Source organism: Mixophyes fleayi, chromosome 8, assembly GCF_038048845.1.
Source record: "Mixophyes fleayi isolate aMixFle1 chromosome 8, aMixFle1.hap1, whole genome shotgun sequence".
Lineage (NCBI taxonomy): Eukaryota > Metazoa > Chordata > Amphibia > Anura > Limnodynastidae > Mixophyes > Mixophyes fleayi.
Genome location: NC_134409.1, coordinates 36,470,523 through 36,497,198, shown reverse-complemented (window position 1 = coordinate 36,497,198; position 26,676 = coordinate 36,470,523). Strand labels below are relative to the sequence as shown.

At 39.5% G+C, this 26,676-nt stretch overlaps 1 protein-coding gene across 2 annotated transcripts in view; it reads right to left on the bottom strand.

Annotated features, from left to right (window-relative positions):
- ABCA4 (ATP binding cassette subfamily A member 4) overlaps nucleotides 1-26,676 on the bottom strand; it is a 157,506-nt gene that overhangs the window by 89,171 nt on the left and 41,659 nt on the right. For both annotated transcript variants that reach the window (XM_075182349.1, XM_075182350.1), the window contains exons 8-14: nucleotides 19,303-19,392; nucleotides 16,831-17,071; nucleotides 15,771-15,910; nucleotides 15,002-15,118; nucleotides 13,049-13,246; nucleotides 6,405-6,610; nucleotides 4,121-4,297 (exon numbers count right to left, since the gene is read on the bottom strand). In XM_075182349.1, the coding sequence (XP_075038450.1) occupies nucleotides 4,121-4,297; nucleotides 6,405-6,610; nucleotides 13,049-13,246; nucleotides 15,002-15,118; nucleotides 15,771-15,910; nucleotides 16,831-17,071; nucleotides 19,303-19,392 (1,169 nt within the window). The remainder of the gene's footprint in view (nucleotides 1-4,120; nucleotides 4,298-6,404; nucleotides 6,611-13,048; nucleotides 13,247-15,001; nucleotides 15,119-15,770; nucleotides 15,911-16,830; nucleotides 17,072-19,302; nucleotides 19,393-26,676) is intronic.

The following is a 26,676-nucleotide window of genomic DNA, read 5'->3' as shown; positions in this document are numbered from 1 at the left end:
CTGTGGCTGCCTGGGGTCCCCACCTCCTACCCTCCCCCTCTTCCTCTCCCCCCATCCAAAATACACTATTGTACATTTCATTCAATTTTTGGTCTGTGTGTACTTCACTCTCACCATTGCCAGGTATCCCATAGATGTCTATGGGGACTGTTATATACTGCAATTTAATAAGTTCCGAAAAGGCAAGTACACATCTGATAATGTGCTGGCGTACATTACCCTATGTGTAATTCTTCAGCTCTGTTCCTACGGGGAGAGCATTGCGGTGGATGGATCTTCAGATCCCTCACCGCATCTTACTGCTTTTCCCTCCGGCCACTGTCGCAAAGGTGGCTCCTTTGCGATAGTGACCATAGGACATAGGAGACAGATCTTCACTGGAACAGCAGTTTCTTGTGACTGCTGTTCCTAGAGAAGATTTTTTTTATAAATTTGCACGAGTTTTCAATCCTTATATTTGCAATGAGAATTAAAATACATTGTGTATAAAATGTGGTGGGTAATAAATAGGGACCATAGTGTTATATTGTATACTCGTGACTGTGTTATATATGAAACGCTCGTTAGGCAAACAGCTTCATATTTTCCGGCACGTTTCACCGTCCTTTGGCAATTTCTTCAGAGGATAACGAAAAGTTGACACGTACTATTCTAAAACCCTTAATAAACTATTATATGGGGTTATAGGCAATCTACTATCTATACATTATAGTAGTTATAAATTGTGCAGAGTCTTTGCTGTGATATGGAAGAGCAGATTGTCTCAGTTACTGTGTCTGAATATAGATTTGCCTGAATTTGTATTCAAATTTGTACACAAAAGGATCCATTGTCATTTTATAAAAAATATACGGAGAATGCCAAGAAAAAAGTGATCCATCATCTAAAGGAAGCTGCCAGGAATCAGTGCCAGCTCGACAGTGACTGTTACTAGTAGAGAGTTTAATATCCAGCTTATTTCTCTGAATTATACAGGAAGACTGTTCAAACAATGCTTTCTTGTACTGTCTTACATATTAAACATCATTTATTTTTACATTGTTTTTATTATATTTATTATTTTGAGAGGTTCCCCAATAGTTTCAGTATATGGTACCCAGTTTTTCTAGTGGCTATTATGAGCCGCTGCACTACTAGCGGCGGCTCACTCTGTTCCTCTTCCCTCCGGCTGGTTACGAGCCAGCTGGGACGTTACTTCCTGCTGTGACCGATGCTCACATAGTCTTCCGTCCCGGCTGGACACTAGGCAGCCAGCACGCTGTTCCTTCTGATGGTTTTGTCCTTTGACACTGTGGAGTAAGAGGGAAGGGGTAGGGGCTCGTTCCTGGGAGTCTTGTGGGAGTTTAAAGCAACACATAGTACTCCCCTGTCTCGACACTGCCTGTGAAAGCCCTACCTGTAGGGTGATTTGTGGGTTGCAAAATCCTAAGATGACCAGGAAAATACTACATACTACAATATCAGATGTACAAAGGTGTACATCTGATAATGTGCTGGCGTACATTACCCTATGTGTAATTCTTCAGCTCTGTTCCTACGGGGAGAGCATTGCGGTGGATGGATCTTCAGATCCCTCACCGCATCTTACTGCTTTTCCCTCCGGCCACTGTCGCAAAGGTGGCTCCTTTGCGATAGTGACCATAGGACATAGGAGACAGATCTTCACTGGAACAGCAGTTTCTTGTGACTGCTGTTCCTAGAGAAGATTTTTTTTATAAATTTGCACGAGTTTTCAATCCTTATATTTGCAATGAGAATTAAAATACATTGTGTATAAAATGTGGTGGGTAATAAATAGGGACCATAGTGTTATATTGTATACTCGTGACTGTGTTATATATGAAACGCTCGTTAGGCAAACAGCTTCATATTTTCCGGCACGTTTCACCGTCCTTTGGCAATTTCTTCAGAGGATAACGAAAAGTTGACACGTACTATTCTAAAACCCTTAATAAACTATTATATGGGGTTATAGGCAATCTACTATCTATACATTATAGTAGTTATAAATTGTGCAGAGTCTTTGCTGTGATATGGAAGAGCAGATTGTCTCAGTTACTGTGTCTGAATATAGATTTGCCTGAATTTGTATTCAAATTTGTACACAAAAGGATCCATTGTCATTTTATAAAAAATATACGGAGAATGCCAAGAAAAAAGTGATCCATCATCTAAAGGAAGCTGCCAGGAATCAGTGCCAGCTCGACAGTGACTGTTACTAGTAGAGAGTTTAATATCCAGCTTATTTCTCTGAATTATACAGGAAGACTGTTCAAACAATGCTTTCTTGTACTGTCTTACATATTAAACATCATTTATTTTTACATTGTTTTTATTATATTTATTATTTTGAGAGGTTCCCCAATAGTTTCAGTATATGGTACCCAGTTTTTCTAGTGGCTATTATGAGCCGCTGCACTACTAGCGGCGGCTCACTCTGTTCCTCTTCCCTCCGGCTGGTTACGAGCCAGCTGGGACGTTACTTCCTGCTGTGACCGATGCTCACATAGTCTTCCGTCCCGGCTGGACACTAGGCAGCCAGCACGCTGTTCCTTCTGATGGTTTTGTCCTTTGACACTGTGGAGTAAGAGGGAAGGGGTAGGGGCTCGTTCCTGGGAGTCTTGTGGGAGTTTAAAGCAACACATAGTACTCCCCTGTCTCGACACTGCCTGTGAAAGCCCTACCTGTAGGGTGATTTGTGGGTTGCAAAATCCTAAGATGACCAGGAAAATACTACAAAGGTGTCAGTCTGGCTGGGTCAACTGTTGCACTTACCTGCTCTGATATCGAGCCAATAATCCTGCTTCAGGGGTGTTCATTGTTCTATGCTGGGGGCCATTTTGTAACCCCCTGTTGGCCTAGTGGGTGGAGGTATTGAATTTTTCATTACAAATGGAAAATTCTTCTGTAGATCCTCCTGGCTGTAGTCCAGTCTCTCTCTCACCTCAGGCTCTTGTAGTTGATCAGTACATGGACAGGTTTCAGTAAACAGTAAAATGTGCAATGTGCAGATACAGTAGGTGGGGCGATGTACAGTAACCAATGTTGAAATGAATGGCTGGCAGGCCATATCATTTGATGGAAATAAATGAGGTAGATCTTTACTTATAGCTTCCAAATTTACTCTGCAGCACAGTTCACTTATAGGTGGTAGTTTGGAATGACATAAGAGTTGACACTCTCGCGTGGTTGGGCTGTAGCTCTGTCTCTCTAACTCCTCTGCCTCTACAATGCTGTGGTTACGTTAGTGTACTCACATGCCTTCTGATACTGGCACCATAGTCAGCTAATGGGTATGCTTGGATACTAATAACAATGGCTGTTTTGAACCTACTGAGTGCCTCTCCCAGTGAGCACTAACACTTATACCACTTGACGCACGTATAGGGCAGGTTAGCAGCATCCTGCCCTGACTGTGAACTCAGTCTTAACACTATTGATTCTCCGTGGCATCATTGACCTCTCTCTGCGCTCCAGACTTTTCCTCTCAAACAAAGGCACACTTAATATCGGTAGCATCTCAGTAGCCCAGACACACATGACTGGTTCACTTGACATCACCCGATCAGCTGATAGTCAGAGGGGCATGACTCAAAACTAGAAGCTGTAGCTTAGACTAAAACCTCTTACCTTGAGTCCTCAGCTCACACCTTATAAAAAATGTATATTCACACACACTGTAAGGGCATTACAAATAAAAATACAATTCTCTTGATGCATTGCTGCTGAGCCCATTTTAAAAGTGATTTACTTTATAAATGGTACCAAGAACTGTTACTTCTTCCCAACCATCAAATAAATGGAATTTATAAATAACTTTCACTGTGGGCTATGAAATAGCCAAGTGTAACACTGAAGCCATACATTATTTGCAAAGAATCCTAACATGTATAAAGGGTAGAAGGACAGATAGTACAATGTATTTATATTATAACTTAATTTAAGCTTTATCTAGATGTAAGAAGAACATGATAATTGCCAGGACTTCAGAGGCATGCTTTGTATTCTGGGAGATTTTCAAAACATCTAAAGACAAGGTCAAAGGTCACACATTTAAACTGTGCATGGTTCCATTCACCATTTGTTTTGTCTAGGACTTATAATCAAAGTTCCCACTCACACATCATCCACGAAGCAGGGGTATGGCATCTGCTGCACATACAGTCCAGTCGGCAAATCATTTTTCGTCTGGGTCTTGATAATGCCATGATCAATAATGTCCTGAAGGTAAGCAAAACCTCCCCATATATATCGGAAGTCTTCCAACGGGTCAGCCCTGGGTCCTGGATCCCAATATCTGCAACAAAGCAGTGAATATTCTTTAAAAGATAAAGCATAAATTAAACTAAAAACAACTAAATAAAATACAAACAATGCATAAGATACTAGTCAATGTCTAAATCTATCGCATACAACATGATGATCAACCTCAATTAGAATTTGGCGCAAACTCGTTGTGATGCAAGGGTTGCAAATGCATTTTTTGTTGCATGCAGTACACAAATACTGGGCAGCATTATTTTTGCACTGTGGTTTGGAATTAAGCAAGGATATGCCCCCTTCCCTCTCTAAATTATAGTTGCCTACTCTCCCGGAATTTCCGGTAGTCCTCCCGGACTGCCGGGATAGCAGAGCAACCTCCTAGTTCCTGGCCACTTTGTTAGTTAAGTGGCAACATGACCCCACCCCCTGCTGTAATAGGGTAGAAACTGTGATGTCAGTTTAGGGGCCAGAGTCAAATACCGCGATTTGCTGAGCCCCACTCCCACATGCCCACCTCCTCTGGATCTCCCGGAGGCCAACTTGCCAAAGCTGTCAAGTATTCTCTAAATTTATCTAATATGTCCATACATTTTGAATTTGTCTCCCTGCAATGCAATATGCTTTTGCTAAAGTGCCAAATTGTACTTTCTAGCTCGATATACTCTTAACTCTAAATGAGGCCCATTATTCATTTCGTTGCTTTTTGTGATGTGTCTGACATAATCAAAGCACTTGAGAGGTGTCAAAAAGTCCAAGTAGACAACAATTATAGGCTATGCATGAGGTGCATTGAATGTCCTTAGACTAGGGTTTATCTTGAAGCCAATTAGAACTCTCAGTTTCTCTCAGCATTCCACTCAAATCCAAAGAGTACAAGTACTGCCGCCTCTCCTCCCATTGCTAATGCCCTCTCAGCATGGCGTTAGCTGGGGTGCCCATAGGAAAACAACCACCCCCCTCCGAATCTGGAACTGGAAATAGACCCCTAAACCTGTTGCTGATTCATCCTTTTTTTCTCTCTGCTGTACACAGTCCCATGTAGTGACACTTTTCCTGCAGAGAGGGGTTTCTACCTGGATGCTCAAAATATGCCCAGTTAACTGCAGATGCAGTGCAGAGTATTTTTCCACAGCTATTGATCTGGAGAGCAGGAATGGCAATTGTGATGCTTAGAGGAGCTAGGTGGGTCACAAGGAGAAAGGACAGGATCAGAGGCTTAGAGGGGGACCACTGGTCGGATAAGGGTTTACTCCTTTATATCTTGTAATACCATATGATGTCCGGCTATGACATATGATGCTTTGACAGGTCTAGTGCTAATTGATATTGCTCTGTGATACAACATTAAACATATCGGTTATTGTATACATACTTACACAGTAAAGGAACAACACAGAAAAGTTGTTGCTGAGAGGAAAACAACTGGGAATCACGATAGGGGTAATATAATTGTCAAAAGCTTGCCAAACTCACAGAGGTCAAGATTTTTCAAGGTCAGAGGGGCAACTAAGAGGATTTCAGACCTATTTCTCTTTGATCACATTAACCTATGTACTTCAACATGGGACCACCCAACCGGATGCTCATGTGCCATAATCCTGTTACTTAGAAACCGTGCATCTTAAATAGGATTTAATTTACTTTCAGAATGCAGCCATGGCACTGTGGTGGGGCAGAAAATCACAGTTTCAAGGGTCCCTCGAAATAAAATATACTACGATGGCAACAGAGTGAAATAATTTTATGGCCAAACACACTTCCCACATTTACTATGTGAATATAAATGTATAAAAAATAAGCTCTAATCATTAATGACAATGTTGACAAAGGTATTTACCTTTTGCTATATTATCAGTATATAGTATCGGTTTACAGTAAAAGGAATATGGAAAGGAAATATTTTCCATATTACATCTGTAACTTCAGAATTCATCTAAACTGCACTGCCAACTGCACACAGCAGAGGCTGCCATTTTGTGCACTGAATCAATAGTCATGGGAATGTTCAGAGGGGAGTGAGTACAAGATGGCATCTGCATTGTCACTTGTAATAGAAATCTCCACAAAATGGCCCCTTCAGTGTATGTGGATGATAGGTGAATCAATTATTTAAACGGATATTTAAAAACAAAAATTACTACCTGTCCTTAATCTTGTTCGTTTTTTCCACTACATCGATATCCATGCGTATTTTGTATTTCACATGAGGTGGGATGTGATTGGTCCAGGGGAACACATCCATGAACACAAGCCCAGCCCAGAATTTATTTTCTTCAAGCAGGTAAAGAGCATGATGAGTCAAATGGGATTCATCGTCGTGACCTTCAAATTTATCCAAGTTTAAGCACTGTAAATCACAAAGAAAATAATAATGAAAAATACAGTAATTAGAATGTGCAAATATAGCTTTGGCTTTCACCTGTTCTCTCCTATTCTGATGACTTTTTACCTTATTCTAATCACTATTTTATGCCAAGGGTAGACAGCTAATTCCTAGTGGCTGTGGAGCAGTGGTCGAAGTGGGTTGGTATACGGTGGTATGTCACTCTCTTACTGCTTTGATTGTGAAACTATGAAATTCAATTCACTTCCTTTTTCTAAACCGACACTTCTAAATTTCCACTTCGACCACTGCTGTTGATTACACTGAATTTATTTTTGTTGACTTACTACTGTAAATAATGAATTTTTTTCTAGCTATCCCAATTGTAAAGCGCTACGGAATATGTTAGCGCTATATAAATAAATGATGATGATGATATTTGGAGGTTTTCAAAGCATAGAAAAAATAAGCAGTAAACGCAGTCTGTGTGCCAGGTAATTGTCAGGTAAAGGTGCTATGCCTGGATTAAGTTACAAAAAGGTCAGTTTAAATGTCAGTTTCTGAGAGCCATAATTACCATTCATTCATGGGGTTCAATACACATACTGTACTTACATTAGTTATCATTCCCTATCATCATCATCACCATTTATTTATATAGCGCCACTAATTCCGCAGCGCTGTACAGAGAACTCACTCACATCAGTCCCTGCCCCATTGGAGCTAACAGTCTAAATTCCCTAACATACACACACACAGACACGGGTCAATTTGCTAGCAGCCAATTAACCTACCATTATGTTTTTTGGAGTGTGGGAGGAAACCGGAGCACCCAGAGGAAACCCACGCAAACACAGGGAGAACACACAAACTCCACACAGATAAGGCCATGATCGGGAATTGAACTCATGACCCCAGTGCTGTAAGGCAGAAGTGCTACCCACTAAGCCACCGTGCTGCCCATCTAATGATGAGAAATTAATTAAAGTGGCAATTTATTATAATTGGTTAGCCGGTACAGTGGCTCTGATAGGAGGTGAATAATCTATAGTAAAATGATTGCAATCACTTTACTTACAGGTTCCTATGGCCTTGCACAATTTGCGATAGGGAGGAGAACGAAGGCTGCCAGGGAAGGATCTGAAGATCACTCTTCTGTGATGCTCAGGACAGATACATAGGGCGTATGTTCACAACTCCTATGGACACTTATGGGGAAATAGCCTCATTACTTTAAAATTGCATTTTTGGGGACTTGATAAAAAACTCCTTGGACGTTCATAAAAGGCCCCGAGATTTACTAGTCAGCCACAGGCTTATCTACTGTGTGGGTTGCATGAATATAAGTAATTTGTGTCTAATAGGACAATTAGCTATAGAAAAAAGTATATTCTGAAGTTGATCTAATAGCACATCAAGTATACATCCTATTTGTGAATGGGACCCATAAAATCAATGGGAAGCACTTTGGAATTTTCCCACATTACATACACTGGTGATTCCAATAGACTGAATTGTTTGTTAATCTCCCCGAATACCCACTGTAGGTAAAAAAACGAGCAATTGCCTCACATCAAAGTTTATGTGCTCAGGTTGTTATTCTTTTGGCAGACAACTCTTAATAAGTAAAAGCTCCTTTGTTTAAATATCCCATTTGCTGAAATGAGCTTTACAGTTTTATAACTTTTTGGAAGATCTCAGAGGCAATTTTCCAAAGAAGATGAAATAGATCCTTGTAGATGTGATTATTTTAATTTGGGGCATTGTATTTCCTGTCAACTAATAATAATATAATCATTTTGATATACAAAAGGTTTGGTACATTCAGATGACTCTGCAATGAGTTTTCTTTTTTAATTCTCCCAAGTAAAGGAACAGAAAGGGAATATGCTGGGACATTTTTAATACGATTAATGCTATTTTAGATACACCTAAAGGTAACTTAACTAATATGTAATTTAAGATAAAATAATAATTGATATGAGTACACAATTATAAAAGCCATTAAGTGTTTCCTTGTTTGGAAAAATCTTTCAAGAGAGATATTTGAAATAAAAATACAGCTGCTGCAATTCAAGTTGTTTTAAATAGGTGGCAGTATAGAGCCAAATCGTTCTTCCACTACTGTAGTGCAGGGTGCATAGACTTTTGTGTTATAAGAGCCACTATTTGTACAGTCTGTGTATGTTGATCTACCAACTAATTTAAATTACATATAGATACTATCCTTAAAGCAGCCCTTGCAGTATTGATACTTCACGTGTCAAATTAAGGAAAGACTGCAGCAAGATATACCAAGAGGTTAAAATTCAAAATACAACTTCATTGTCCCCTTGTCTGTAAATTGACCACTTTATTCATTATCACCTTCTATTGTCCCCTTTGCCACTTTTTCCCTTACTTTCTCAGCAAAGATAAAAAAAAATAATATCCATACTCATCAATGCAACAGTGCCATCTAGTAACCAAATTATAACAAAAATATCTGTGTTGTTATAAAATATTTCACAGACACGACAAGGACATACTAAGGAAGTATGTTATATATGCGGAATTGCCTCAACCCCCACATCTCAATCACCTACCTCATTCGCTAGTGACTTAGGAATCCATGTGGATGCACATTATATACAGTCATGGCAAAAAAATTTGAGAATGAGACAAGTATTGGTTTTCCCAAAGTTTGCTGCTTCAGTGTTTTTAGACCTTTTTGTCAGATGTTGCTATGGTATACTGAAGTAAAATTTACAAGCATTTGATAAGTGTCAAAGGCTTTTATTGACAATTACATTAAGTTTATGGAAAGAGTAAATATTTGCAGTGTTTACCCTTCTTTTTGAAGGCCTCTGCAATTCGCCCTGGCATGCTGTCAGTCAACTTCTGGGCCACATACTGACTGATGGCCGCTCATTCTTGCCTAATCAATGCTTGGAGTTTTTCAGAATTTGTGGGTTTTTGTTTGTCTACCTGCCTCTTGAGGATTAACCACAATTTCACAATGGGATTAAGGTCTGGGGAGTTTCCTGGCCATGGACCCAAAATTTTGATGTTTGATCCCCGAACCACTTAGTTATCACTTTTGCCTTATGATAAGATGCTCCATCATGCTGGAAAAGGCATTATTCGTCACCAAACTGTTCTTGGATGGTTGGAAGAAGTTGCTCTTGAAGGATGTTTTGGTACCATTCTTTATTCATGACTGTGTTCTTAGGCAAAATTGTGAGTGAGCCCACTCCCTTGGCTGAGAAGCAACCCACACATGAATGGTCTCAGGGTGCTTTACTGTTGGCATGACACAGGACTGATGGTAGCGCTCACCTTTCCTTCTCTAGACAAGTGTTTTTCCAGATGCCCTAAAGAATCTGAAAGGGGATTTATCAGAAGAAATTACTTTACCCCAGTCCTCAGTAGCCCAATCCCTGTACCTTTTGCAGAATATCAGTCTGTTCCTGATGTTTTTCCTGGAGAGAAGTGGCTTCTTTGCTGGCCTTCTTGACACCAGGCCATCCTACAAAAGTGTTCGCCTCACTGTGTGTGCAGATGCACTCATACCTGCGTGCTGCTATTCCTGAGCAAGCTCTGCAATGGTGGTGCCCGATCCCGCAGGTGAACCAACTTTAGTAGACGGTCTCCTCTCTCCTTCAAGTTCTTGATGATCCAATAAATGGTTGATTTAGGTGCAATCTTACTAACATCAATATCCTTGTCTGTGAAGCCCTTTTTGTGCAAAGCAATGATGACTGCATGTGTTTCCTTGCAGTCAACCATGGTTAACAGAGGAAGAACAATGATTTCAAGCACCACCCTCCTTTTAAAGCTTCCAGTCTGTTATTCTAACTCAATCAGTATGACAGAGTGATCTCGTCAACACTCTCACCTGTGTTAACGAGAGAATCACTGACTTGATGTCAGCTGATCCTTTTGTGACAGGGCTGAAATGCAGTGGAAATTTTGTTTTTGGGATAGGCAGCACAGTGGCTCAGTGGTTAGCACTTCTGCCTTAGAGCACTGGGGTCATGAGTTCAATTCCTGACCATGCCCTTATCTGTGTGGAGTTTGTATGTTCTCCCCGTGTTTGTGTGGATTCCCTCCGGGTGCTCCAGTTTCCTCCCACACTCCAAAAAATACTGGTAGGTTAATTGGCTGCTAACAAATTGACCCTAGTGTGTGTGTGTGTGTGTGTGTGTGTGTGTGTATGTGTGTGTGTGTGTGTGTGTGTTAGGGAGCTTAGACTGTAAGCTCCAATGGGGCAGGGACTGATGTGAATGAATTCTCTGTACAGCGCTGTGGAATTAGTGGTGCTATATAAATAATTGATGATGATGATGATGATGATGATTGTCATGGCAAAGAGGGCCTTTGAAATTAATTGCAATTCATCTGATCACTCTTCATGACATTCTGGAGTATATGCAAATTGGCAACATAAAACCAGAGGCAGCAGACTGTGTGAAAAATAATATTTATGTCAGTCTCAAAACTTTTGGCCATGACTATCTATCTATCTATATATATATATATATATATATATATATATATATCAATAACCCCACTTTTTGCACTTATTTATTATTTTTGCCTACAGGTAGATCTGAGCAATTAACCCCCCCCCCCACCTTAGCGTTGAAGTCTTCCATGGCTGGTCTCCCCTCTGTGGCAGTAGCCCTGCCCACCCACCTAACACCTCACATGCACATATTGATGTTCTTCTTCTAATCACAGCTGCAACTGTCAGTAAGTGCAGGGACACTGAGTCACAGTGGTAGCTTCTCAGTTGTAGTCTATCGGTCAATGCGATCAAGCAGTAGACTGCAATCGGCCACTTGGGTACCACTGCTATAGTGAGTTGAAAAATGTTAAAGACCAAGGGGTCCATTTATGACAGTGTGATCAGCCATAAACCCAGAGAAAACGTCTCTGTCCTCCAGGAAATGAACAATGCATCACTCTACACAATTTATTGAGAGTTTACCGCAGGAGAAAATCCCATATTTCTACTGTCTTAAGGCATTATTTATCAAAGGGATACAAAGCCTATGGCCAGTGAAAATGGTAGTTGTGGAATAAAGCTCGGAGATTATTTGAAATATTAATTTTCCATACCCAACATAAATATTTTCTCCTATTCTTAAATTTCGTTCCTACCTCTTAAAAGTGGCAGCTGCCTTTTAATGGCTCTGTGCAACCATTACCACATGACAAAACAGCAATTTAGCAGGTTGAATTAAGGCGTTCCAGGTCACTTTATTGTTCAATAGCTGCCAGCACCATTTAAGTCAATCACATATTTCTACTGATGTGAATACAGTCAAAAGACAACTCAAGGGATCATATAAAACCCTATAAGATGAGGCAACTATAAAACTAGCCTGCACACTACTACAAAGTGCTGTAGAAAGTGTCTGTGACGGTTGTATGAATGGCTGTGGGTGAAGGGCATGTTCCATTCTTCCATTTGTTTACAGGTCACAGCTGTACTTTGTCTTGGCAGTGAGCTCATTTCCCCATAATTCTAATTATCTACCTCCCTTTAGCACTATGTTATGGTGCAATTAAGTAGTGGGAACAATGGAAGATCACCTGATGATGGAGAATGGGGAGGGGGACTTTGTTCTTAATCAATGAAATCCAAAAAGCTGAGATATGCAGGCGCCGTACACAATATTGTACTGGTTGATATGTGTTGAGAAGACAGATGACCCAGTAAAGTAATTTAATGCAATGTAGGGTGACTTTCAGGAAGTGCACAATTGCAAGAACTAAATTCACTTGCTGTTTTTAAGTTCACTAATGTCAGGTTAACTCTTATATTGGCTACTTGCCAATCAAAGTTCCCAGTATCAGCAAATTTACTGATGATCGGTAAATATAAATGTCAGCATAAAAATTAAATAAGATCCATTAATAGTAAAAATGTGATCTCCTAGTGACAATCCTACATCAGCGGCCCGGGCCTGAGTTCTGTTCTTAGCTCCTTAGCTGCAATTTATAAGCTAGCAGCAGATGGTCCTCAGCTGGTCCCGCTCCTAACTTATTTTTTTATACATTTACATAAATAATGTGTAAATATCAAATAGAGTAAGTCAAAAGCTTTGGTTCAAACTCCCATTATGTTTAACTGAAGGAGGAATTTTGACTTCATTTTGAAGAATGTACTAAATAAATGATAACTAGAATCTGATTGGTCGCTATAGGCAACATCTCTTTCAAACCCGTAGCTTGATAAATATACCACCAGGGGGTAAATGTATCAAGCTGAGAGTTTTCTGGCGGGTTTGAAAAACCAATCAGATTCTAGCTATCATTTATTTAGTGCATTCTACAAAATGACAGCTAGAATCTGATTGGTTGCTATAGGCAACATCTCCACTTTTCAAACCCGCCAGAAAACACTGGTTTTGCTAGTTGCAATCCCCTATTACAAAATAAACATAAGATATAAGTGTACATGGAATTACTTACCTCCATGTACTGGTTAAAGACACGAACAAATTGATTAGTGACATTAAAGACATTTCTCCAGTCAAAGTTTGCTTTTCCATCTGGACGCTCATCCGGATTACCATTGTACAGAAAGTTGATAATGTCATCAGCAAGTACTCCTTCATCTCCAAGTTGTCTATTGATAAAATCCTTCACTGTTGGGTTTTTAATGGTATCCTACAGACAAGAAGTAAATTAAGTCCACCTATATTTGGCCTCACCATCCAATTGATTGAAAAGAACAAAAGTAACTGTCTAGTACTCAAATATTAGTGTCAATTCAGCTAGCCACAAGGTGTCTGTAGTGGCCTGACGCAATGTGTGTATGCACATAAAATCGCCAATTACTGCAATGAAAATTTCACTCATTTTATTAAAATAAGCGAAGATCGTCACCTTTCACGGCTAATTGAATCAGCCCCTTTGTGTTACTTTCTTACAGAATACCTGTTATGTAGGTTACCTGTCAAAGAACAGATATTAGAAGCTGCAACATGTTCATTTTGTGACTAATAGCGATCAATGGTAAATGCGGTTTCCCAGTTACGCAAGTGCTTCAGAGAACTTCAGTTGTCAAAATGTTAAAATGTTTGTGTAAGAGAGAAGCCGTGTTAGGCATTGAAAGCCCTGTGTCAGATCATTTGTATGCAACAGGTTATAACATTACACAATTTGTGATTGTGCAATCATGGAATATATATGTAAGCTAGAGTGACATCTACCTAACGGTGGTCCATTAACACACCCACAACATCATTTGGGTTCTGTATAACTCATACTAATCCTTTTGCACAAATAATTAAATAGACAATAGGAAAATGAAAACAATCTAGTTTTCCTTGGACTCTCACTATTATTCATTGTTTATATTTTCACGTTGTTTTTTCAAGAAATGGTCAATAAAACATTTTGACAAAATAAATTTTGCACCTTATTTATCTGCATATGTTTGAACTTAAAACGTGACATTATTTTAATGGCTTGCTCTGCTAAAATAAAAATAAGTGTCAGTCATTGACTTCAACAGAAAGTGCCTTGTGATGAAAACATATCAATCCATGCAAGTGTTGTACAGCTTAAGCAATTTATCTTTAAGAGACTTGTATATCATTTTTTTTATTACTGCAAGAAGAGATATGGAAAATCCACATTCTTAAAATATGTATGTTTTCTGTATATATTTTTTATTTTCTAAAATATTGTACATTACAACTAAAAATGTCAGGCAATAATATTAATAATACAATAACAACAGGATAAACAGAATAGCAATGCATAAGTATAAAAAAAATAGTAAAATAAGCAATACAATATATACTTAACTAAAACAACACTAGATAAATATAATTCTGTTTTTTAACACAGAAAGAAACTGAAAGTGCTACATGATAACTGAAAACCATTTAAAAGCAGCCAGAACACGCACTCTACATTAGAGAGCTGTCATATCTGGTAAGATGCTGACCTAACAAAGAATGTGGTAAAGAACACTTTCTTTATCACATTCTTTTTGGTACCTGTACAACATGGATGGAACCTGCGCACTTTTTGCGCAGGTCAAGAAAACAGGCAATTCCATTTAATTAGCTCAAACATCATTAAAGAAACATATTATTTAATTAAAATACAAACTGAACAAATCATTTGTACAAATGACTAATTTGTTTAGGAATTTGTATTAAGCAATAGTTTTTCCTGGGCATCAACTATACACTTAAATGGTAACATTTTTGAGCCAGGATCTGCAAGTTAAAAATCTCTGCTATAAATGTTTTTAATGTGTATATATATATATATATATATATATATATATATATATATATATATATATATTTATATATATATACAATTTTTAGGATTATTTAATCTTTAATATGTCTGGAGTCAAATCACAGTAGCAACAGTGATGTTTGAAAATGGCATTACACCTACCCGGATGATGTTCATCTGAACACTGTTTTGAAAGAAGTACCACAGCTGAGGTCCCACTTCTTCCCAAACTTTCCCCGTTTGCCTCAGGCGCTCTAACTGTTCAAAAGTTGAGTTTGCCTGAAACATGAAGAGATAACTAGCAATGTATGTATTTCCATACCATACAATATAGACACTTATGCAACACGCAACCAATATATTTAAAGCAGCTATCTCACTTTTTTTTCTTTAAATAGCAAGGTAAATACCTTTTAAGCATGCAAATTTTCTTAGTTGTCTATCTAAAAATCATCTCCTTTTTAAAATCTCTCTGGAGGGCAGAAGTATGTCTGCCAGTCACCTACACAGACAGACTCACAGCTCTCAGCAGGACATGCATTGGCAGATGGTTTGGAAGGAAGGGGATGATTTTACAGTGCAAAGCCTCTTTACTGACTACATAATATGCCATGTGACTGTGGTTGTCATGGTAGTCACATGACACTGTGCAGAATTTGAAATCATTAATAACAGTCTGAAGAAACAGGCCAAATAAAAATGGTTAGCTTATAATCTGCCACATTGATTTATGATAAATAAAATAAACCACACCTCATGTTATTCATGGGATTGCTGCTTTAATTAAACACAACACAATAAACATAAACAAGGATTTTAAAGAAAATATTCTAGTCATGGCTGACTGGGAACATTCAGAATTTGGCCATAGAGTGGGCATTGCATTGAGTAGTTTGAACTATGTTATATCAATAACAGAAAGATGCCTTACGTTCTTCAGGATCTCTCGGACTGCTGGAGCATCGGGGGAGTAAAGAATTTTTCCCATCAGTAAAGGTTTCATTGCACTCCAAGCTATTTTAGTTGCTGGGTTGGATTCCATACTCTGCATCAGCGCATTACAAAACGGCGCTGTTGAATAAATATAGTATATATAAGAATACTCAGAACAAAAAGGAAGCGTAACACTTCAAAGCAAACTTACTGCATAAAGCCAGATTTTGTAGAATGACGTGTTTTGTTCACAGTTCACTGTTGCAGATGTGTATTTAAAGTAACATATGGCAGCTACACACTATTTAAATGAATGTTTTATTTTGTTTTATGGTCAGCAAAACACAGTAATCCATATTGTGTTCAGTTTACTGTGTTACCCTTATAGCAACTCTGATAATGCATATTCATAAGGAATGGAAGAATGGAAAGTGCCCATGCAAATTCTATTAATATCAATATAAATGCAGATTACATACATAATTTTCCTTAATAGGCTATAAATACATATCAGAATTTGCATTTAACATTAAATGTGGAAGAACAAAGGCCCTGATACATTAAGGATCTTAACTTGAGAAACTTCTTATTTCAGTCTCCTGGACAAAACCATGTTACAATGCAAGGGGTGCAAATTAGTATTCTGTTTTCCACATAAGTTAAATACTGACTGTTTTTTCATGTAGCACACAAATACTTGATAGCTTATTTGTACACTGAAATTTAAAGTTGATATTTGGTGCTACATGAAAAAACAGTCAGTATTTAACTTATGTGCAAAACAGAATGCTAATTTGCACCCCTTGCATTGTAACATGGTTTTGTCCAGGAGACTGAAATAACAAGTTTCTGAAGTTAAGATCCTTAATGAATCAGGCCCAAAGTGATTATATCCCTTTGTATTAATAATATTGCACAGAGATTACTTAAGGTATTCAGAGATCACAGTTGTGTATGGTCTTTTATGGGTAAAGTCATATATACCAAACTTATTGAACCCTATAGAGATGATCTATATGAATAACATTTTTTTTTTATAATACTTTGTGAGCACCTACTGGTTGTCTTGTCGTATAAATAGTAGGATTCCTTCTTGGTTGAGTTCACTCCGAGGAAGACCTTGTAATTATTATCCTCATACCAATTGAAGGAGAACACTCTAGAACCTCCCCCTTCTGGATAACCACAAAACAAGTCTGACAGAGAAGTCATGAGTTGGGTAAAGGTTGACGGTCCACCCTCCTGTACAATGGGCTGCAGCACCCACAGGAGATCCTGTACACTTTGCTTTTGTGATAACTGCAGCGAAAACAAGAACACAAGTACGTAATAGCTCAATAAATATTATTTTTTATTTATTTTTTATTCTCAACAACAAAGATAACAGGGAACGGTGTTGGTAAAACTACCCTGTGTATAATTGCTTCCTACTAGATAGTAAGATATGGCCAGGGCCATCTTAACAACATTTTGGGCCCCCGGGCAAAGCAGTGCACCGGGGCCCCTATATATACATATATATATATATATATATATATATAATAAAAAAAAATGATTATATATATGGGCCCTGCCTGGTCTCCTCCTCCGTGTGGCGCTCGCAGTGCATGTCGGGCGTGACGTCATCACACCCGCCCGACATCCATTGCGGAGCGCGACGGAGGAGGAGACCAGAGAGGGAGCCGGATCGCCAGCTGACCGCAAGGTAAGTATTGTCTTATTTTTTTTTTCGTTTTTTTTTTTTTGTGCTGCCTCCGACGGGCCCCCCAGGGCTGCAGGGCCCCCGGGCACCTGCCCATTGTGCCCAATGGGAAAGTAGGCCCTGGATATGGCATTATTTAACTAACAGTCTGAGCGCTAATATGTCTCAATTTACAATCTGAAAAGTTAGGTCTAAAACCATAGTTATTTACTGTACCTAGCAATTGTGAAAGCAATCTCAAAGACGTGCTGGGAAGCACGGTGGCTCAGTGGTTAGCACTTCTGCCTAACAGCACTGGGGTCATGAGTTCAATTCCCGACCATGGCCTTATCTGTGAGGAATTTGTATGTTCTCCCTGTGTTTGTGTGGGTTTCCTCCGGGTGCTCCGGTTTCCTCCCACACTCCAGAAACATACTAGTTGGTTAATTGGCTGCTAACAAATTACCCCTAGTTTGTGTGCTTGTGTGTGTGTTAGGGAATTTAGACTGTAAGCCCCAATGGGGCAGGGACTGATGTGAGTGAGTTCTCTGTACAGCGCTGCGGAATTAGTGGCGCTATATAAATAAATGATGATGGTGATGATGCTACAAAAAGCTTTACAACCTCTTAAATAGGTTCTGTCGGGTTGCCCACCCGTGGTCCCCAGCTGGCATTCAGCGTACCCATCTGGAATCTATCTTTACTAAACTTGTGGTTCTTCCTTCAGTCACCATTGGTATATTATGATTACTGCTATTCTCCTGTTAGGATAGCCCTGTTTCTGGTATATTTAAACAGCCTCTTTTAAATTATGAGAGCAGAGCTGACTGCGCTGAATGAACTGGGATAACGGACTAATCAGTGCCCATCCTGCTATTAACTAAATGGCAGCGTTCAGCAGGGAAAGATATGAGGTAAATATTCATGTAAAATGCTCTAGCAAGGAACATCTTGCATTGTTTAAGGTATGAGAGCATTCAAATCCTTTGTTGGGGAGAGATCCTCTTAAATTCTTTCCATACATTGTTGTGTCAGCGCATTGAAATGGAAATGAATACAAAGACAGCTATCAGAAAACTGTAAATGCAAATACTGTAATCATCATAGTATAATCCTGCGTCATAAAGAGATTTGAGGACTTGGGTGCAGTGAGCGACCTCACAATCATTTTGAAGTACAGTTGAGTGATGTTCGCTCTCATCTGCAGCATATACAATATTCTCTTCAGGTTTATTTCCAATAAAAAATGTGAGTACCATGGATCAGGGCCTGATTAAGGGTTGAGGTCGCCCTAGGTTAATAAGCTTGTTACACCCCCTCACCTTCTATCACAGGTTAAAGGTAAAAGCTAACTCGTCTTTAATTTAAATTCTGGGTTCTTTCACTCCCCCCCACCAATGTTTATGTTCTCATATTTTTGAAATTCAGCTCCACTTGGCTATTCACATTGGTCACAGCAATCTTTGTCACTCATTTTGTTTTCGTTTAAATCAGAACTGTATAGTGGAGTGAACTACTCACTTATCCTCCAGCTCCTGTCCAAGGATAACTACTCAATGTCTTTAGTCTTTACTATGAGAATATATCAAACTTACTACACTTTTCTTTCATATTTTCCTTACACTTTGGAGAACAACTATTCTCTTAAATTTTAAAATTAATTTCAGTTTCTACGTCTCCCTTTCATAATTTTGCATCCCCAAATGCCTTGTGCCCCTAGACTGCGGCCTATTCAGCCTATTGGATAATCAGGCCCTTGAAGTGATCAATGTTACTATTTGATACAATTTGACAAATATAAGCTTACATGCCATTAGAGAGCTGTAAGGCTATAAAGACAGCTACATACCTCTCTCAGTGAATCTGATAGATTGGACATCACTTTCCCCCAGAATCGAAGGTCTATCCCATGGGAACTGCTATCTAAAACAGTTGGAAGCTGCAGAAAGAAGTGGATAAAAATCAAGATGAAATGTAAATCAGAAACTTAACACAACTAGAAGGATCTCTTAGCAGTGATCACCACATATCCATGTTTGAGATGTATTGGCTATGTGGAATATATATCCTCATAGGAATCAGTGGTGGAAGTGGGGTGTATACAATGGTATGCCATACCGCCACGTCTCCTACTGCCTTCATTGTAAAGCTATAAAATTCCATTAAATTACATTAAAATTACATTTCTCATACTGCCACTTTTAAATTTCTACTTCGACCCCTCTATATACTAGAACTAGTAGGACTTTTGTTATACACATCATTTTATTTGGATTATATAGAGAAAAACATAAAACCAAAATAAATTACTCCATAATTCCATATAATCAATGCACTTTTAAATATACTTTACAAATTAATGACAACAGTAATAATAATAATAATAATAATAATAATAATAATAATAATAATAGTTCCTATTTTACTCAGTAATTTTTCTCATGTATCACCATATCCAACCTCTATGCTTATATAATAGTAGAATATAGGATAAAAGTAATACGTTTTTAACAATTTTTTAATTTTCTAGGACAGGCTTTCAATGCGAGTAGAGGAATTGAGTAGAGGAAGGGTCTGGATCTCGGGGAGATAGGGTCATGTGTTGGAGTGTGAGACCACCATCCTTATTTCTGTTTTTTAATAAGTGTGTGCTCCAGAGGGGGTTGGAAAAGGACAGATGCCATTTTTGAATACATTATTTATCATCATTATTATTATTAGTTTTTGTTTTTGCTGTTTTTCATCCTTATTAACGATTGTAAACACTGACAAGTAGGAGACTACTCTGTTCATTCTCCACTATTGTGTGTCCTGTTACATCATGTGCGATCAGATAATATGTCAGGTTTAAAAACTGCTTTACGAACTGTGATATCATTATAAATATATAATGATAAGTAAATTATTCCATGCATAGATCTTACCATATACTGGTAAGATGTTAGTAAATAATTGCATACAAGGTCTAATTACATGCTATATCCACATGTCTTGTGGTAACAGTAAGGCTGTGTTGCTTACACCTTTACATTTCTAGATTATAATCTCAAATTGCTGTAGCACTGTGGCTCAGTGGTTAACATTTCTGTCCCACAGCACTAGGGTCATAAATTCAATTCCTGACCAGGGCCTTATCTGTGTGACATTTTTGTATGGTCTCCTCATATATGCGTAGGTTTCCACTGGGTGCTCTGGTTCCCTCCTACAGTCCAAAAACATACTAGTAGGTTAATTAGCTGTTGACAAAATTAACATTAGTCTGTCTGTGTGCTAGGGGATTTAGTCTCTAAATTCCAAAGGGGCAGGGACTCTGTGAATGACAAATATGCTCTGTAAAGAGCTATGGAATTGTTGGCACTATAAAAATAAATGTTGAGTATGATAACATGTATAGTGACATTTAATTGTGTGTGTATTAGATTGTAAACTCTACTGGGGCAGGGACAATGTTTATTAATTAATTCTGTGATTGAACAGTGCTGTTCAATATGTTACCATATATACTTATACAGGGAAATAATTCTTATTTAGATTGGAGCTTTTAATATTTCTAATCAGGGGAGGACTGGAAAATTGTAGCTCAGTGGGCAAGACTTGGCTCAGCAGCCTAATATGAATATTTTAAAGGAAAAAAATGATGCAGGTCCCCAATGACCCAGCCTATGGTAGCCAACTATGTGATTGGACCACAGGGCACATTGTCGCCCAGGCCCCAGACAGGGGCAAACGCAGGATTTGTAGAGGGGGGTTTCCACACCATGCCACCAGTGGGCGTGATCAGCATGCATGAGGGCGTAGCTATAATTTTAGACAGTGCTTGGCTGCTCTCCTTCTCTTCCTATCCCCATAATATACATGGGCAATGCTGCGTGCTCTACTGTTAGGTGCACTCAGCTCTCCCTTTTCAAGCAGAACTGTGTGAAGCGGGAGCAGGGTCCAGCCACCTCAATTATACAGTGCCCCAGGCTTAGAGGGGGGTTTCCAGGCACTAGGAAACACCCTCGGTTTGCCTATGCCAGACCCTGTTCGTAAATTATCTTCTACTGTTATACTAACAGGCTTTCATTTATCATAATCATCTGTATGTCTGTTGATTGCAACACCTCACTCTTTCTAATGCCATGGATAACTGCTATGGTGACTGCCAATTGTAGGCCCTGGAGTCAAGTAGAACTACGCTACAGCAGCACTCCTTCAACGCCTACATTAGAAGGTAATTATGGGGAGGAGTGCTGTGGTAGGACATCACAATGAGAGGCCAGATTTTCACTCCTTTGATAATCAGTGACAATTGTCTTTCTGTCACCCTTGTCATCCCACCCTCTCAGTCTGGTGTAACACCTGTGTTTTATTAGCAAGGTTTTTTCATTTGTCACAAAAGAGTTTTTTTTTCTTATTTAGGAAAACGCTCCTTTGATACTAAAAGAGCTTGTTACACTTTGTGTGTGGTAGACTAGAGCATTTTTATTTTCGTGGAGCTGGATTCCGCAGCTTTTATATCTGCTAGCTGGTGTTTTTGAAGCAGTGTTTTATGTGTCAGTAAAAACAGCAGTTACCAGCTGTTAATTCATGTCAGTCCAGTCTATGGCATCTAGCTGTCTCCAAAGCTTCTAATGTTATACAAACTAATACACCGATGCTTCAAAAATGTAGGTTAAATACGTTTGTAAGTGTAAATGCCTCAGAAACTTGATTGCGAACAAAGAATAGATCCCAAAGACATTGGCGATATGAATTTACAGCAGATATTGGCTGCTTTTTATGAACACATTACACGGTGCTCCCGAACCATAGATTTGACACCAGCTTTAAAATGGACTTTACTAAGGGGTAGAGCAAACCTTCTAAAAGGGAAACGTGAAGATGTTGCCCATAACAACCAATCAGATTTGAATTTGATCGGTTGCTATGGGCACCACATCCACGTTTCCTTTTTAGAAGTTTGATAAATCTACCCCTAAATATCCTACTAGGTGTTAGTGGAGTGAAATCATCAAAGCTCGACTTACTACACCAATGTTTGTGCTAACATACTCACACATGATTTAACAATGACTTTTAATCTGTTCAAAGTTATGCCTCCAAACTGTCTGGGAGCCTCAGCATAATGTAATCAGTATCTTTATACCAGGAAACAATGCAGTCTCTCTACTTTGTTGGCACTTTGCAAATATTTTACAATATTGAGCAATGTTTAAAGCAAACAACATAAACTAAGTTCCTCCTCAACATTTATCAAATGCATTATATTGTATAGTATCATTCATAAATTGAAAACACAAACAAACACTGTCAAAGAGTTTGCTTCATTGTAGTACATTCAGGTTTTAAAAGTATCATCACATATTAAAATATTGGTGAAATAAGAGTGATGAAGACATTATATGGGCATTAACTGTCCCTTATTTCCCAGAACATTCACAGACATTACACATTTTAGCCTAGAATTATGTTGCAGGTGATGTCTCTATTTGTCTACTAATAAATTGCACAATAACAATAATATTGCAGTACTAAACTCTTCTGTAAGCTGTAAATTAGTATTAAGTGAAGGGGAGTGTTTACAATACAACATAAACACACTGTTACCGTGCTCTGAGGTCATGGGATGCCCTTAGTTGACTTTGGAAGGGCCCCACAGAAGATGCTGTCCTGGGGCCTAAAATTCATCTTGTCGCCCCTGAATGCCATCACTGTGCTTCAGTAGCAGAGATGAGCAGATTTGAGACAAAATGTCACACAAATGTAATTTTTCAGTGTAGCTGGCTGTTTTGCATTGGTGTAAAGTTCCAGCAATGCAATTTTAAAGTTCTGCTTTTGCTTCACTATTCAATGCCCCATGATGCAATGTTACAGAGTCTGTGTGGGGGATCGGGGCTCTCACAGTGTGACTTTAGGGCACAGCGTGTGCTGAGCTTGTTGCTTGAATGGAGCTGTCAGAATATGTCTACACTGAAAGGAAATGCTGCACCATATACAGTAATCTGATATATCAGTTTACCAACTCTAACCTCCTCTAACTTTGTGCAGCTTGCTCCACAATTCATCATCATCGTTATTTATATAGCACCACTCATACCGCTGTGCTGTACACAGCATATTTTTTGTCACTCACATGAGTCCATGCCCCATTGGAGCTTAAAACATACTTGCCAACATTTTATAATTTACGTCTGGGAGATGCAAGGGGGAGGTGGGCGTGTAGGGGGCGGGGCTTCGAAATGTTGTGCCATTTTAGCCCCGCCCCCGCTATAAAAAGACGCGATTTGCGTCATCACGTCGCGGGGGCGGGGCTAAAATGGCACAACATTTCGAAGCCAAACGCCACGATTCTCGGTGAATCGCGGCGTTTAAACCGAATTCTGCCCACTTCACTAAGAAGTGGGCAGATCAGGGAGATTGCCATACTCTCCCGGGAGTCCGGGAGACTCTCGCGAAATGCGGGAGTCTCCCGGACATTCCGGGAGAGTTGGCAAGTATGGCTTAAAACACACACACACACACACACACACACACCATTTATTTATACAGCGCCATTTTATTCCGTAAAACAATATAAAACAATACTGTGTAATACAGGCAGACAAGAGTTGTATAAATGCTGCTCACTGTACGATATGCAGGTCACTGATACATGCTGCCCATTTTAGGGCTATATAAATGCTGTTGGCGAGAGTGTATGTTTGCGGGGGGGAGATTTATGGTTTTTGTAGAGCTCAATCCTGTAACCATTGGTCCTGTTTTTGGTTAATAATGCATTTATGTTCATTTCTTTTCAAGAAATGAAGTATACTATTTAGAAAAAAATGTATAACTATCAGTATATTAGGGACTTGCAGAAAACAAAGTCAGATTAGTGCTTTCCAAAGAGGACACAACCAATCACTCCCCTAGATTAACCACACATTTAGGTAGAAGACTTTTTTTTTTTTTTAAAGACCATAATGGTGACCGATATATAAATCTCATAGATTAAATCCCTCGGTCAATCCAACAAAAGCACCAGTAAAATTTTATAGTGCACTGTTAAAAATATATTGTCACCAGGAGTATTCCAGATGATCTGGTTGGTAAATATGTGCTTTGGGTATTTTGCAGCTTTACTCCTGGTTATTCCAGCTATTAAAAACTGTTTGCCAGAGAATCTTGAATTAAATTACATACTCTAATATTGTTTTTGGAACAGACTTCGTAATAGTGTTACAACTAATTAAGCTCACTTCCTACAGGTACTATAAACTGAAGTTGCTCACAAGTAATATTCCATTACCTAAAATGAACTTATGATTAACATTTGGCACCAATATGTATTTTCCCAGGGTAAAGCTTATGTTATATTAAATCGCTTTAAACGTTTATAATTTGAATAGGTTCCATACCATGTTTTTGTCTGTTATGCAAATTCAAATATTATTCTTTACCATTCATTGTAAAATATTGAGCCTGTCCTCGTCCTGTTGGCCACAGTCACACACATTTGTCAATGACTTTAAGTTTAGCCAAAGTTGCTCCCCTGGCCCAGGGGCGGCTCTTGATTGTATTTTTAGGGGGGGAAGATGTATGCCCTGCTCCTTTCAAAAAACTTTAAACTGTGGGCTCCCTACGGCTGCACACTATTTGCAGGTCAGCGTCGTTGTCAGCACAGACAGGCAGACGAGAACCCTGCCCGGCAGTTAAGGTAGGACTGTTTGGAAAAGAAAACAGTAGCGTAATAAAAGGACAAGATGAATTTGAAGTTGATAACATTGGTGTCAGAGAAGGACTTCTCCAGAGGTGTTCAGCAGAATGGTAAATAGTGAGTGAGCTTGGAGTGCCAGAGTAGAGGTTTGGAATGATGAAAGTGAAGTGTGGTAGCAGAGTCGGCTTCGTCCAGGGCTGTGGAAGTGGAAGGTAGAAGGTAGAAATGTAAATGTAGACTGCTGTGTTAGGGCAGGACAAGGAGGAGATGGGAGAGAACAGTGGCTCAATGATGCAGAGAACTAGAAGGGGTCAAAATCAAACAGGCTGTATAGTGTCCACAGGGTTTTGGATGCGGGAGGGGGATGTAAGCAGTATTGGAATGATAGGAGGTTGTGGTCAGAAAGCAGGAAGGATGAGTTAGAGAAGTCGGAGATGGAAGGAAAATAGTGTTTGATAGAAGTAGAATAGGGGGAAGTGTGAAGAGAGGACAGACCTCTTATGGGATTAATCATGGGTTATAATGCTAGATGGTAGTTAGGCAGGAAGCACAAGAGTAGTCAATGGAAAGCACAATTATTAGATAGGTAGGAAGCAGAACAGGAGTGAGTGGAAAACAGAATGGTAAGTAGGGAATACAGTATATGTACAAAATATACTAGAAGAGACATAATAGGGGAATGCTGGAAGTAACAAAGTGTCAGGCACCGTCCTCGCACTCACCATTGGTGCCAGGGACGGACGCCTTCCTCTGCGGGCAGCTTGGTCCATTTCTAGGCAGCGGGGCACCATCCTCTTCCTTCAGGGTCTCTTCATTGCCGTGCGCAGGTGTGGCTAGTCAGCTAATCAGGCCGCCGCCTCCACTGCCAGCAATCGGAATGGGCTCCACTATTTCAACCTGCCTCTAACACTAGGTAGGTGCCAGAGTATCTAGGTCTTCCTATGCTCCAGCGTTCCAGCCTGTTTCTCTGCTCTCTGACTGACCTCCTGTGTACCGACCCGGCTTCCTCTGGTTCTGCTTCTGGATCTCCCTTCGGCCTGACTGCTCCCAGTGTATCTGACCTTTGGCTTGCTGACTCCAATGTGCCTTTCCCTTTGATACCACATTTGCCAGAATGGTTCGACCTCTGCCTGAAAGACCATCCACTCCGCTGACAGCTAAATTGGAGGGCCGCGACCTGCACGTCCCTTGCAGCAAACTCCAAACTACCTTGCGGGGTTCCTGGCAAAGACCAGGGGTGTGTTTAGGCTCTGCGCCTCCCAGCTTAGCAGCACATATATCAGCAAGTGGCCTTCATTCCCTGTGATTCATGACACAAAGATTCAGAACAACAAAAGGACTATTGCCAGTATAATATGAAGCAGTGGCACCGAAAAACGATATCACGCCCAGTGTTGATTTAGGCCTCCATATTTTGCAGATCCAAGTCACATCATCAGATCCCAGATGTAATTCAGACCAACAAGAGGAGTAGGCACGGATGTTGCAGGCCCTAGTCACAGCCTCAGACTACCGTGATAATTGATAAATATAACTTCAGGCCCA